General features: G+C 43.7%; 1 protein-coding gene across 1 annotated transcript in view; it reads right to left on the reverse strand.

The window, feature by feature from the left end:
- Window positions 1–6589: 6589 nt before the first annotated feature.
- The window catches only part of LOC113407383 (cystathionine gamma-lyase-like), a 72045-nt gene continuing 63925 nt past the window's right edge, over window positions 6590–14709 (reverse strand). The window contains exons 13-14 of the mRNA XM_026655816.2: window positions 11678–11816; window positions 6590–6763 (exon numbers count right to left, since the gene is read on the reverse strand). Coding sequence (XP_026511601.1) covers window positions 6737–6763; window positions 11678–11816 — 166 coding nt within the window. The 3' untranslated portion in view covers window positions 6590–6736. The remainder of the gene's footprint in view (window positions 6764–11677; window positions 11817–14709) is intronic.

The following is a 14709-nucleotide window of genomic DNA, read 5'->3' on the forward strand; positions in this document are numbered from 1 at the left end:
CAGAGCTTTGTTATTAGTGATGTGTGAGAAGAAAAAACTCCACTTGACTTTCCAATCCCTGAGGGATTTTTCTGGACTGGCTATTATAAAGTGTCTTTACTTCTAAGCATTTGATCTGCTAATAATTGAAACACAATAAAATGGTGCCATGTTTTGAAACACCTTTCAAAGTTGAGCCACACTTTAAGTTGCTTCACAAAAGACTACACTCAATACCAAAAACAATTTACAGCACTCAAAAGCAAAGTGTAGATATGCAGCACTCAGAGACTGGTATTCCCAATACAGGTCTGTAGCGAGGAGGCATGGCCTCCCTCAGAGAGTGACAGGGAGGGACCACAACACGCCCCCTGGTGGGCCGAACCAGGAGAGCCACATCTGCCCAAAGGGCGGGACGGGAAGGGGAAGTACAAAAGGCAGGCCCTACTGCTCAGTTGTTGTGGAGTTACTATAGGAGATAGGTGTATTCTACTTGTTGGTGCTTGTAGCGGAGCTGCTAGGGCTACCTTTTGAGGACTGACCAGAGCTCCCAGGACTGCTGGCTGACCAAGATGCTAAGGAGTTGCTGGGGCTGCTGCCTGAGGACTGGCTGGGTCTCCCCAGGCTGCTGCCTGTGGACTGGCCAGAGCTCCCTGAGATGACAGATGCTGATACACCTGAAGGATAGAGTAGGAAGCAGCTCAGGGAAACCAGGAACAGTCTGGCTGGGAGCTGACCTGACAATGTCAGCATGTTGTGGGTGGATCCCTGCTGACCCAGTGGCAGACCACTCTGTCACTGGTAGGTCCCTGGGCTGGGGCATAGTGGAGTTGGGTGGGCCCATATCTCCCCCCCCCCATTCCCCTGCCACTCCATCCCTGGGATGGCAATATCCCCCTCCTTAGGCCAGGAGGCCTGTGCTCCTTTGGTGACCCTATCTGAGCCCCACAGACTGCTTAGCTGCTCTGCCCTGATTGTGGGCCAGAGCCCACCCATTGCTTTGCTGCCCTTCCTGGGCCTCATAGATTGCCATACTGTTCTGCCTGGCTGGAGGATCAGAGCACTAGGTGAAGCTAATGCTCCCTTTTGAGCTCACCTTTACAGGTATGTGACAGTGAGGCTGCATGGCCTCTCTCAGAGAGTGACAGGGAGAGACAGCCATGCAGCATACAAGGTCAATTTGTTTTAATATGCCCCAAAGTAATTTAATAATGTCCATGGTGTTATGTAAAATGCAGATCAGATTGACTATAATTTCCATACAGTGGACTGGTTTGACCCATAGTTGTTGGATGGTATTTTAGATGTTAGGTTTCTAACGTTGTTGTGGGTGTTTTTCTTCAATACACTTCTAGGGTCAAGAGTGAGGATGTTAGCCCTAGCTGTGCCTTCTTCAAGTTGCCTTTTAAATCATGAATCCTTTTCCAAACAGATTATTTGTGTAGACACCATACTGAGGCTGAAAGTTAAATCCATAAACAGTTGATTTGTCTGGACAATAGACCGTTTACTGTTGTGATAAAAGATTGATGAGTTGCATTTGTATGCTAGCAGCAGAAAAGCACTCAGTCTCAGCCATATGGTTTGGAGGATCTTTAGAGAATTTACTAGATGCTTTGCTACAAAACACCTGGCATAAATTCTCACTGTTTATACACATTCCCCATACTTCAATTCTGTATATTCTAGAAACAAGTATTTTATTATATTATGAAGACTTGTTAAACACAGAACTGCTTAACTGCAGCACTAGAAGTTTATAAATCAAGTCATTAATTTTAAAGGTTCCCACATTGATTGCTAAACAAACAAACAGCAGAACGTTTAAGCCTTTGCCTTCTTTGCATCCCAGTGTGCTGCAAAACATTTCACACACTCACTTTGCTACAGCCCTTATTTCAAACTTGACTGTCTTCTTTGTCCTGTCCCCCCATCCCCCCACAAACTGCATCTTAGAATTTGCCTTCTTTCCAGTTGTAGATGGGACTCAGGTGTGCTCTAGGTACACTGACTTAACACCACCTCAGGTACCTCCCTATACAAGCTGGATTTCAACAACCACTTGCCTGAAGGATAGAGGTCTCCAGAATTTCTAGACACACTTCAGGTGAAAACATGTTAAGTGTTTTCTTCCAGGCTCTTTTTAAATGGGATACTTGAATGGAGGAAAACAGGATGCTTTGTATTCTTATATAGACATACTTAGGCTCCAATCCTACAAACATTTGTGCACATACTTAACTACTGCGAGTAGTTGCATTGAAATCAATGAAACAACTCATGGTAAAACTAAGCACGTGCGTAAGAGTTTGTAGGATTGGGGTATTAGATTGCAAGCTCCTTGGAGCAAAAGGTGCCTTTTTGTTCTGTTTGTATATTGCCTAGTACAATGGGGGCATGCTCCATGATTGGATAGACACTTAGACAATGAAATAATTTGTATTATAGTTGCTCATGGAGTCATGACCTAAACCCAGTCACCTAACAGAATGCAGGAAACCACTGTGCTATATGCCTATCAAGAATGAAGATGCATACTATAGAGATTCATAGAGCTTAAGGTTAGGAGGAACCATTAAATCATCTAGATTGACCTCCTGTATATCAGAGTCCCTTACATTTCACCCAGTTACTTCTGTATGCAGCCCAATAATTTGTGATTGACTAAAACATTTCTTCCAGAAAGGCATCCAGTCTTGATCTGAAGAAATCAAAAAATTGAGAATCCATCGCTTCCCTTGATAGTTTCTTCCAATAGTTCATCACCTTCACTGGTGGACACTTTTTTGCCTCATTTCCAATTTGAATTTCTCTGGCTTCAGCTTCCAACCATTAGTTCTTATGCCTTTCTCCACTAGATTAAAGAGCCTGTTCATACCCAGCAAGTTCTTCCTATGAAGGTATAATCAAGACACCTCTCAATATTCTTTTTCATAAGGTAAACAGATTGAGCTCTTTAAGTATCTCACTGTAAGGCATCTTCTCTGACCCTTGAATCATTTTTGTGGCTCAACATGGAGCAGGTGAAGACCAAATCAGGCTTTATTTAGGCTGTAATGGCTTCACTCTTATGCTTCTAAACCTCCTCACATGCCATTTATTCCCTTGCAGTGGCAGAGTATATTACCCAGCCCCGGCAATTCATTCTGTATGGCTGGACCTGCACAGAACCCCACTGAATTTCATGGTACCATGTATAGGGCCTATGATGGCTATTGCATTAATTTACGTATCCTGTGCTTAGATGCCATACTGCTGATGTGAAAACCTATGAAATTATGGACATATATAGGAAGTAAAACTTCTGGCTAGGGAGAGGGGCAGTTGTGGATAGTTTTAATACACAAAAAATTGAATAAGGTGTGTCAAGAGGCGTTGCTTGTATGTTGATTCCCTTCCCCCTAATTTTTGTATCTGTTTTTAAAGATTGTGAGCTCTTGCAGAAAGGACTGATTTCTCTTGTACATCTGTAGTATCTAGCACATCTTAGGTGTGACTGTTACTCCTGGGGGAATTCTGCGTCACTGCACATGCACAGAATTTATGTCCCCTGCTGATTCATTTCCCTGCAGAAAAATGACTTTCTGACAGGGCAGTCACAAAAGCGGTCATACAACTCTCTCCAGCAGTATGTTTCGGGTGCCCAGGGCAGCCGGCAGAGAGGTAAATCACTGTTGGGTGCAGGCGGAACTGGGAAAAACATGGCTGGTGGCTCCTACCCTGCGCCAGGCTCAGCTGTTAGTCCCAGCTGGGCTGGTGAGGATGGGACTACCTCTTCCCCTGCACGGCATCTGGGGCTGGGTCAGACCCACCCAGATTTCTCCCCCAGTTGTAGGAAGCTCTGCAACCCTCTCTTTCTCCCTCCCCTGCCCCCCCCCACGCTTCCTGCACCCATTGCTCCTCAGCTGCAGGGAGAGAGATCCCTGTACAGTGCATGTATGGATGGTATGCACCCATCCATACATCCAGACCCTTCTGCACCCTGATTCTCTCCCTGCCCCCCCAGATGAGCCCCACTCCTCCTGGACCACCCCCAGAAGCTACCTGCACCTGGATCTCTCCCCCCAACCACCTGCACCTGGATCCCAACCCCATTGAGCCCCATTCCCCCAGCATCTGGGCCCCCCACACTGACCCCCCCCCAGCTGAGCCCCAACCACTTTCACCTGGACCCCCCCTGCCGAGTCACATTATTGTTGCACCCAGAACCCCCCAAGACCCTGTCCATCTGGATTCCCCCCTGAGCGGCCAGCACCCAGATTGACCCGCACAGAACCCTCTCAACTCACACCTGGATTCTCCCACCACACTAAGCCCCTCCACACTTGGCTCCTGCTTTGCAGGCAGGCACCTAGCACAGAGGGGCAGGCCCAGTCCTTGTGATGTGTCAGGGTTGCATGCAGCCTCACCACTGAGTCTATGTCCTGGGATAGGGGAGCTACACAGTGATCTCCAGTGCCATGCTGGAGCCTCCACTTTTTTTTTTTTGACAATTTGCAGAATTTTAAATTTTTTTGGCACAGAATGCCCTCAGGAGTAAAATTAGCAAAACAATAATTTTACTGGCGGGACAGGCACCCTCAAAATAACTTCAATAGTGAAAGGTGAGTGAACAGAAAGGAGAGATGGCTTGTACTATTTCTAGTAGATCAGCTGAAGGGCATGATGGCCAAAGGATGAGCATGCCCTCATTGTTGTGGTCTTTTCCTCAGAGAACTCTTAGTAAGACCAAAGTTTCCTGCCTTTCTGTACAGAATGTTGCACAGCCTCTGACAGGCTGGACTTTCTATCTCTGAAAGTAATGATTTTCACTTTTGATGTGCAAGTTTCCTTCATGAACGTGTGATCCAGCTTGCAATGTATTTGAGATTCAGAGATGGTATAAAAGGTATAGCAAATGCAGGGAATCCGTTTTAGAGTGCCAGTACCTGAAGGGAAACTGGCTTTTTCCTTGGCAATTGCGGCTATGCTGCCAAAGGGTGCAATTCTCATCTGTTGGAGTTGATGTCAACCAAAAACAAATACAAGTATTACTTAACCATTTTCATCTCTACACTCCACAACCATTACCTTATGGAAGTGAAGGAACTTTTTGTACAAATCAGCTACAGTTCATGTTTTTTTGTTTGTTTGTTTGTTTGTTTGTTTTTGTTTTTTGGGGGGAGTGTGTGTATGAAGTATTTTCTCCCCTCTCTTTCATCGCTCCCCAAGCACCAGAGAACATTCTTCTCTTCTCTCCCCCTCCCTCACTCCCCCAGCACTTCAAGGGAACTCTGTGAATAACCCACCCATGTTTGTATTTTCTTGACCTTTTGAGATGCTATAGGCTACTTCAGTGGATTATTTAGCAGAGATACTGCATAAAAAAGGATGCCAGTAAATAGACCTGGCAATTTCAAAGTCTTTTTCTTAAACTAGTTTTGCTGCTTTCTGCTAAATATAAGCTTTTATTTGAAAAAAGTTTCTAGCTACCTTCTAAAAGGTAAATATTAACGTCAGTGAAACCTACCCACAATGTGGAAATGCATCAGAATAAACCCTTCTCCATCCTAACTTCCAACATCTTGTCAAGCCATAGTGAGGATTCAAGTGTGAGATTTCAATAAAAATGACAACATAGTAAAATATTGATAAGAGCTTACCTCTATAAAAAGGCTGCATTGATCAAAGAACGCCAGCTTTGTCTCATTCATTTTATTCACTAATATGTATCATTTACAATTCATACAGAACATTCTAAACAACTTAATGTTAGATAAAAAATAGAGGGTTTTAAAAGGCCAGAGAACTAGTATGTGGTGTAATATTAGGTTTTTCTTTTAAAAACCTAAGTCTAGATTTCATTTGCTTTGTGAAAATTTTAATGTTTTTAAAATTATCATTGTAGTCTGTCTGACAAATGCCCCATTTAATTTCCCCTTTCATTAAATTATCCACTTTAGAAATTCAAGCATACAGAAAAATTCTATGTTGGTAAGACAGGAGTTAAGACTGAAATTGTTCTCAAGTATAACACATTCCATTAAAAATTTCAGACTAAATCCTGCTTTTACCTGTCAAATCATCTTCAGAAAATTACAGTACAGTATCAGGTATGACTTTAAAATTTTCAGTGTTGCACAAAATCAAACCAGATTTGATATTCTCATTCAAAGAGTCTGAGTTTGATCCTACACCATTCAAAATATATCTTCAGTTAGACATAAAATGTGATTTATTTAATTAATTAATTATTTTTTTAAATTCTGCAGTATGGATGATGAAAGAAACAGCCTGTGCCAACATAACTGCAGCATGCACTCACCATTGTACAGCATAACACCCCCCCCCAATTTTTAATATTTGAGATCTGGACATAATACTCTTGCGTGTACATCACAGCTGCTCTCAGATCAACAAGCTTCTGTCAGAAAGGAGAATGACGTTTCAAGTCATAAGAGCAGGAGGAACAAGAGGATGACACATCTGAAAGCATAAGTTTTGTGCACATATTTATGACCCATGTTGAGTCACTGGAGAGCGAAGCTTAAAAAAACCAGACTGCTTATATCTAAACTTTGACTATAAGTTTAGGTGTGGTTTGTGGTGGGTTGTTGTTTTTTTTTTTTTTCTTTCTTTCTTTCTTCCTCCCTTCTTTCGCCTTTCACTTTTAAAGGCAAATCTGAAGAAACTTATCAGTGGTTTGGCTTTTCATTTAATCTTCTCTGGGTGTCTTAGCTGTGTAGTGATCAGCTTCCAATTTCAGGTCTTAAGATTCCTAGTTGCGAACCATATGCTCTGGGACCTGCAGTAACAGAAGACAAGCATGATATAATTATATTGTGGTGTTCTCTAGTATTGCAGACCTGTTTATTAGAACAAGAGAGACAAAAGGAAAAGTCCATGGGGAAGGGGAGATAATGGATGACACAAAGAAGGCAAAGGTGTATAATGCCTATTTGCTTCAGTCTTTACTAAAAAGATGCTTAACAAAAATTAACACAAACCAAAATAGGGTAAGAACTGGTTACAGAATATTTAGATATGTTAGATGTATTCAGATAGTCAAAGCCTGATGAAATTCACTCTAGGATACTGAAGCAATCTCAGAATCATTAGCGATTATTTTTGAGAACTCATGGATGATGGGTGAGGTCCCAGAGGAGGGCTGTGATGGGGTGTACTGGCCCCACACTGGAGAGGAAGGGGTTAAAGCAGCGTTCTTAGCAGCAAAAGCCACACCTCGCCGACCCTACTGGGCATTCTCCAACTGCTGCTGCTACAGTATAAAAGGGAGCAGCCTAGCTCAGTCTCAGCTGGCTGCCAGGGAGGAAGGACACAGCTTGCCTGCGTCAGCTGAGGAGTAGCCAGAATTCCAGATCACAGGAGATGCCGAGTCCCCAGGGAGACTCCACCTGAGGAGCCCAGAGACTCCCAAGACACCACGATTTCAACTGCAAGAGTCACGGTAGGAAGTAGCCCAGGGAGGGACGAGCCAGTGTCCTGGCAGCAGTCAGCATGTTACGGACGGATTCCCCACTGACTTTAGTGGTGAACCCATTCACCACTACCAGGGCCCTGAGCTTGGACCAGGGAGGGCCTGGGTCCCCCTACCTGGCTGCCCCCTTTGGGGGGTGGCCCACCAAACCACCTCCCACTGACTGGCCATTAGGCTGTGCTTCCCCACAGCCAAGGGGAACCCTTCTGACTTTGGCCATTAGGCCATGCATCCCAAGGGAGTCCTATTGACTCTGGTCGTTGGGCCAAGCTTCCCTGTAATCCAGGGGAGTCCTATTAGCTTTAACCCTGGGCCTACCCTGCCCTTGCCCCACCTCCAGGGGGATGGAGTGTACTGGCCCCGTGACAAGGGCAAATACTGTACCGATCTTTAAAAAGAACAAAGAAGAGCAAGGCAATTATAAAACAGTCACCCTAACTTTGAAATCTGGAAAGATATTTGAACAAATTATGAATCAATTTGTAAGCATCTAGAAGATAACAGGGTTTAAGTAATAGCCAGCAAAACAAATCATGCCAAACCAACCTCATTGACAGGGTTGCTGGCCAAATGGATGGGGGGAAGCAGTAGGTGTGACATTTTGATTTTTAGTAAGGATTTTTGACACAATCTCACATAAAGAAACTAGGGAATGTGGTTTAGATTAAATTACTATTAACTGGTTGAAAGACCATACTCAAAGAGTAACTACCAATGGTTCTCTGGTGGGGTTCTGCAGGGGTCAGTCCTGGGTCCTGTACTAGTCAACATTTTCATTAATGACTTGGATAATAGAGTGGAGAGCATTCTTACAATCTGCAGGTGACACCAAGCTGGGAAGGGTTGCAACCACTCTGGTGGACAGGATTAGAATTCAAGACCAGCTTGACAAATTGGACAACTGGTATGAAATGAACAAGAAGAAATTCAATAAAGGCAAGTGCAAAGCACTATGCTTAGGAAGGAAAAATCAAATGCATAATTACAAAATGGGGAATAACTGTCTAGGCAGTAGTAGTGCAGAAAAAGATCTGGGAGCTATAGTGGATCTCAAATTGAATGAGCCAGCAATGTGATTCAGTTGCAAAAAAGGCTAATGTCATTCTGGGGTGTATTAATAGGAAGTGCTGCATGTAAGACACAGGATGGAACTGTCCCCCTCTATTCCACACTGGAGAGGTCTCAGCCGGAGTAGTGTTCAGTTTTGGATGCCATACTTTAAGAAATATGTGAACAAACTAGAGAGAGTCCAGAGGACAGCAACAAAAAACTGTTACGAGGTTTAGAAAACCTGACCTATGAGGAAAGGTTAAGCTGGATATGTTTAGTCTTGAGAAGATTGAGGGAGACCTGATAACAGACATCAAATATGATAAGGGATCTTAAAGAGGATGGTGGTCAATTGTTTTCCATGTTTAATGAAAGTAGGACAAGTAGTAATTGACTTAATCTGCATCAAGGGAGACTTAAGTTACCTATTAGGGGAAAACTACAGGATAGTCAAGCACTGGAACAGGCTTCCAAGGGAGGTTGTGGTACCCTCGTCAGTGGAGGTTTTTATGAATAGATTAGACCAGAGGTTCTCAAACTGTGGTTCGTGACTCTGTTTTGATGGGGTCACCAGGGCTGAAGCCCAGAGCAAGGCTGAAGGTAGGGGGGGTCACGATTTTTTTAAAGTCTAAATGGGGTCACCAGCACAAAGTTTGATAAACACTGGACTAGACAAACATCTGTCAGGGATGGTCTACATATACTTCATCTCGCCTCAGCACAGGGAGCTGGACTAGATGACCTTCTGAGGTCCCTTCTAGCCCCACATTTCTATGATTTGCTACTTCATAGGATAGGAGAGTAAAGGTGTCAGGGCATGCCATCCCAACATAGCTGTGCCTTTCTTGTATTGTAGCAATGTGTGACAAAACAGACCAGCTGAGTTCCGCCTTAGCACCATGATGAGAACACTAAAATGCAATATTAGGACTTCATGCTGCAATTTTTTTAATTATGCACCTCCAGATTGGTGCTCCAACTCAAAGATAAGTGTCTCTGCTTTAGATTAGGCAGTTATGCCTGGTCCATTCTATTAGGAGAGCTTGCAGAGAACACTATATTTGTTGAGAGCAGGCATCATTCACCATGCCAACCATGCAATGGAGAGTACTATTTTGTGCAAGTTCATAGAAGAAGCAAGTAATATTTATCAATTGCTGTTGCCTTTTTTTCCTTGTGTGTGTTTTAGGGGACCTATGCTGAAGGAATGCAAATGGCATGATATCGCAAAAAAAATTAATTTCTTTGAGACACCTCTGGGGGTATGTAAGGTTTGAACTTTTCATAGAGCTTAATTTTCAAGAATTAAGAATAAATTCACTAGCTTCAACAAAAAGAGAAGTTACCAGCCAATTATTTCCTGCATTTGATTACTTTACAGGGAGCAGCCATTGTCCTTATTAGAAGTGCATAAACTTGTTAACCACTTCTATGCCTAAGCATTACCAATCAAAAGTCATTACTATTACTGCCAGCTTCTAAGTATTCCTCTACCCCGATATAACGCGACCCGATATAACACAAATTCGGATATAACGCAGTAAAGAAACTCCGGGGGGGCGGGGCTGCGCGCTCCGGCAGATCAAAGCAAGTTCGATATAACGCGATTTCACCTCTAACGCGGTAAGATTTTTTTGGCTCCTGAGGACAGCGTTATATCGGGGTAGAGGCAGCGGTGAGCTGGAGCCGGTTCCCACTTGCGAATTAGACGCCGGTGTAGAACCGGCTGTTAAGGGGCGGGCGGGTGGGCAAACAACTCCAGTCCGTGGGCCACATCTGGCCCGCTGAACCGTCCTGTCCCCCATCTGAGCTCCCAGGAGTCCCCCTCCGCAGAGCCGCAGCGTGCCGAGCCGCCAGCAGCTGGGCAGCTCAGCTCCCGAGTCCTGCTGCTTTGAGCAGCCGCAGGCAAGGTGTGTGAGCTCCAGGGCCACCCGGGGGGGGGGAGGGGCGCGGCAAGTGGGGCAATTTGCCCCAGGCCCTGGGCCTCGCAGGGGCCCCCGGCCCCACGAGTTTGTCTCCGGGGCTGAGCTCCTCCCGCTCAGAGCCAGCGGGCCAAGCGGCAGGAGCTCAGCAATGCTCCAACGTTTTGTCGGGTGTAAGAAAGCTAGAGGGGACAGAGAGGCAGCCTAAAGAGCCAAATCTGCTTGCAAGCTTTCTAATTAAATAGTGTCCACTGGTTACTTGGGAGGTAGGCAGCCATTGGGAGAAAGTTGTATATTTTTGCAATTTAAAAAAAAATATAATTTCCATTATAGGGACAATGTTTTATAATTATTTAAAATACTCACGACCAACAATTCTATGTTATGAGGAAAACTGTGGTCTGTGCTTTACTAAAAAATAATAGGGCGCTTGCTTTTTTCTAGCCCGGTGGCTGTTATCCTATACTACAGTCCTGTATTACTAGTGTTTCCATTTCATAAACTAACAACACTATTCAGAAGAGGGGGGGAAATGTCCCTCCACTCTCCTGCAGCTGCAGCCCTGTTTCACCTACTCAAAAAAAGCTCTAGCAGAACTTGCATCAAAACCTAAACTCTGTGTGAACGTGTAGGGTTTTGTCCAGTGGGCCATTTTAAAACATAAATTATAAGATTATTTTTCTCCTTTGTATCAATCACTGAACTGTTCTTCACCGATCCCCGATAAACATGTAAAAATGTGTTGTTTGTTTGTTTGTTTTTTGGTTTGTTGTTTGTTGTTGTTAAGTAGGACTCCCAATAATGACTCAATGCATTGCCATTTCTTATGGAGAAAGGTACAAAAAAATACATACTGTGGAACATCCCTTAAATCAGAACCTTTTTATAGGGAACCGGTTGTTAAGATTTTGGCAGCTCATCACTGGGTAGAGGTGTATCATACACATTAGAAATCTATAGATATCCCTTTTTTAAAAAAAAAAAAAAACAGGATGTTGCAGAGGATATGTAAACAGGATACTAATCGTGGAAATTCAAAAACCCAAAATGTAGTCAGATTAAAAATATTAAGTAAGATGATAGGTTTGTGATAATGCACTTGTGTTAGTTATCTGAAAGTAAATGTATTCCACTGATTTAAGATAAATGGTGAACGATACCATACACCATTAGTTTGAAAAGCAATAAGTAAAATGCAAAAGAAAAATCATTTTTCTAAACAAGATGCACTAAGGATTAGATGACTTACTGCTGCTTTCAAAGCTTGCTCCAGATCTTCCAGTATATCTTGTGCATCCTCCAAACCAATTGACAGGCGAATCAAAGTATCATTGATCCCAAGAACCTCTCTCTCCTCTTCAGGAATTGAGGCGTGAGTCATAATGGCCCTGAACGAAAAGAAAAATAGTCTCTGTGCAGACCCATTAGGGGGTTTATTAAATAACTAATTTAGCTGGCCTTTACAATTATCTGCCAGCTCTGTAGGAGTGGTGACTATTTTCTGAACAGCAATTTTGTGATCGCCTCTACTTAATCTACACATCAAAAGCCCAGATCCTCAGATAGTGAAAACTAGCATAGCTCCAATTAAGTCAATGGGGCATCAACTAGAAGAAATCTACATAGCTCCATTGACTTCACTCGTTTGTACTAGCGGAGAATCTGGTACAAAATTGCCTGACTATAACTGCTAAAGAAAAACAGTGGGTACTTTGGACACTCTAGCTCCAAGTTTTCATCTGGATAAGGAAGCAACATCCTATACTACTTTCCTTCAACCTTTTTATTGTATTTGTCTAAACATGTGATATCTAAAAGTTTTCCTGCTGGAACTGGATATCTGTGTTTAAAGACCATGGTTTGAAGGTAAATTCAAAGAAAGTGAGGTTATGCAAGTAAGGAAGGTAGAAGAACCGAGTGAGTTTCAGGTGAGAAGCTGAATCAGAAAGAATTTGTGTACTTGGAAACATAGGTGGCGAGTTATTGGTGGAGCATGGGCACCATGGTCCCCTATGTTTGGGCTTATATCTTCAGAGCCGTCCTGTCCATAGGATGGACCGGGGCAACTGCCTCGGGCCTCGCACTTTGTGGGACACCGTGCTTCATGGGGAAGCAGGGTCCAGGGTGGCCTGGGTGGTTTGCAGGGGGCCTGGTGCCGGCAGCAGCAAGTGCCCCTGCCCCACCCCCACTCCAACCCTTCCCCCAAGTCCCCACCCTTGCCCCATCTCTTCCTATCCCTGCTCCGCCCCGCCTCTTCCTGCCCCTTTCCCCAAGCCTCCGCCCCACCTCTTTCCGGCTTCCGCCCCCTCCCCCAAGTGACACCAGGAGCCGGAGGGGCAGGGCAGGCTGGGGCCGGGTCGCTCACTGCTGCCGGCACCAGGCCCCCCACTAACCTCCCTGGCCACCCTGAACCCTGCATCCCCCTGAAGCATGGGGCACCCCAAAGGGTGGGGCCCAGGGCGATTGCCTTGGTCCGTCCTATGGATGGGATGGCTCTGCTTGGACCCATTCTGGGCACCACCAAAAATTATACAAACCTGGAGCCCATGCTTGGAAAGTATACTTAGTGCCACTGGAGAGAGATTTGGAGAACTGACAATAAGAACCCAATGTTCATGGGTGGCAGTGAAAAACGTAGTAGGAGTATTGAGACCAGCAATTAAGTTACAAACTGAAAGAAAAAGTATATGCTGCATGTGTCTGTCCCTGCCTGATCTATGATTTGGAAATTATGGATCTTACAGAGAAGGAAGAAAAGAAGGTACAAGTAGTAGAAAATGATATACTGGGGAGAATGGAAGGCTAGAGGAGGGTAGATAGAGTGAGCATGGAAGAAATTAGGAGGAAGATGAACCTGGGCCTTTCAATGACAAGCTGGAGAGTACAAGTTTGAGGCGAGCTGGACATATGGATAAGAATGGGAGAAGAATGACCAGCAAAGAGAGAATGGCAGGAACAGGACAGCAAGAAAGGAGGTGGAAAATCAAGGATATGATGGAAAGACTGTTGTGACACACTGCTAGACAGGATTAAGAATCCTGCAGAATAATGACCCAAATTCAACATTTAGGGCCATATTGGTAGATAATGTTTGTATTTTTGTGTTTTTATTTATTTTAATTTATATATTTTGTTAGAGGTTAATGTAACCAAACAGTTCCTGTCTATGCTGTAATCTATTAATTCAGAGATGAAAATGAGAGCCTAACAGTTACATGAACTGTAAATATAGTAATATCACTATATTGATCTCTTTGAAGTATATAGCAAATCACCTGCAAATGGTGGAAAATGGGCAATTGCCTTATGTTAATCCATGTAGCTAATTACTGGTGATGCTTAGGAAATAGGTCTACTTCAGAGTCTCAATTACCTATTGTTAGCCTAAGGATTCTGAGCTGTCAGGAGAAGGCCTGGAACTGTATTTAAAAAAAAAACAACAACCTTGGATCCTGATCCTTTTTATCTCTGATCTGCTTGATGCATTATGCTGGGGAAGCTTGAGTTGTAAGACTGAGATCTCCGGTCCTTCCTGGATATGAATATTGGACTATAACCTATGAACTAATTCTGATAGAACTCTTTGCAACTACAGTGCTCACTATCTCTACTATGAAACTAATCAACTACACTTATGTCTGTATGTATACTGATCTTTTAACCAATACACTTTAAAAAACACTTTAGTGTAAGAATTGGCTGTAAGCGTGTATGTGGGTAAGATGTGAAATATTCATTAACCTGGGAGGTAATGCTTCCGATCCCTTGGGATTGGTAGAACTTTCTTATATGATTAAGATTTTCACTAATCCCCATCGTATTTGACTTGGGTGTCTTGGTAGAAGCCCAAGGCTGGGTTGCTATAAGGGAACTGTGTTTTGGCTTCCGGGTAACCAGTATGGTATTACAGAAGTTGTTTTGGGCAGGCTTGGTAAATCTAAGTATTGGAATATCCACCAGCTTTGAGAATTATCTGCCCTAATTGAATAACCTCAGTGTGGCTCCCCGGGAATCCTGGTCACAACTGTCAAGAGGTTTAAAGAGGAAAAAGGATTGGAACTCCAAGGCCTACAAACTTGTGCCATCGACCAGGAGGAGTGGTAAAGAATTGTGGGTAACTCGGATCCCATGTAAACCAGAAAAGGAGTTGAGAAGGGAAGTGAATTAAACAAACATTCCTAGACATTCAAAAGTGGGCCACATAGAAGAAATCCTTATGAATTTTCTACCTTAAGGTAAGAGCTGATAGAGCTTTATAGGTATTAGACTCAATACTGCCCT

This window comes from Terrapene carolina, unplaced genomic scaffold, assembly GCF_002925995.2.
Source record: "Terrapene carolina triunguis isolate 2854851 unplaced genomic scaffold, T_m_triunguis-2.0 Scaffold211, whole genome shotgun sequence".
In the NCBI taxonomy this organism is placed as follows: Eukaryota; Metazoa; Chordata; order Testudines; family Emydidae; genus Terrapene; species Terrapene triunguis.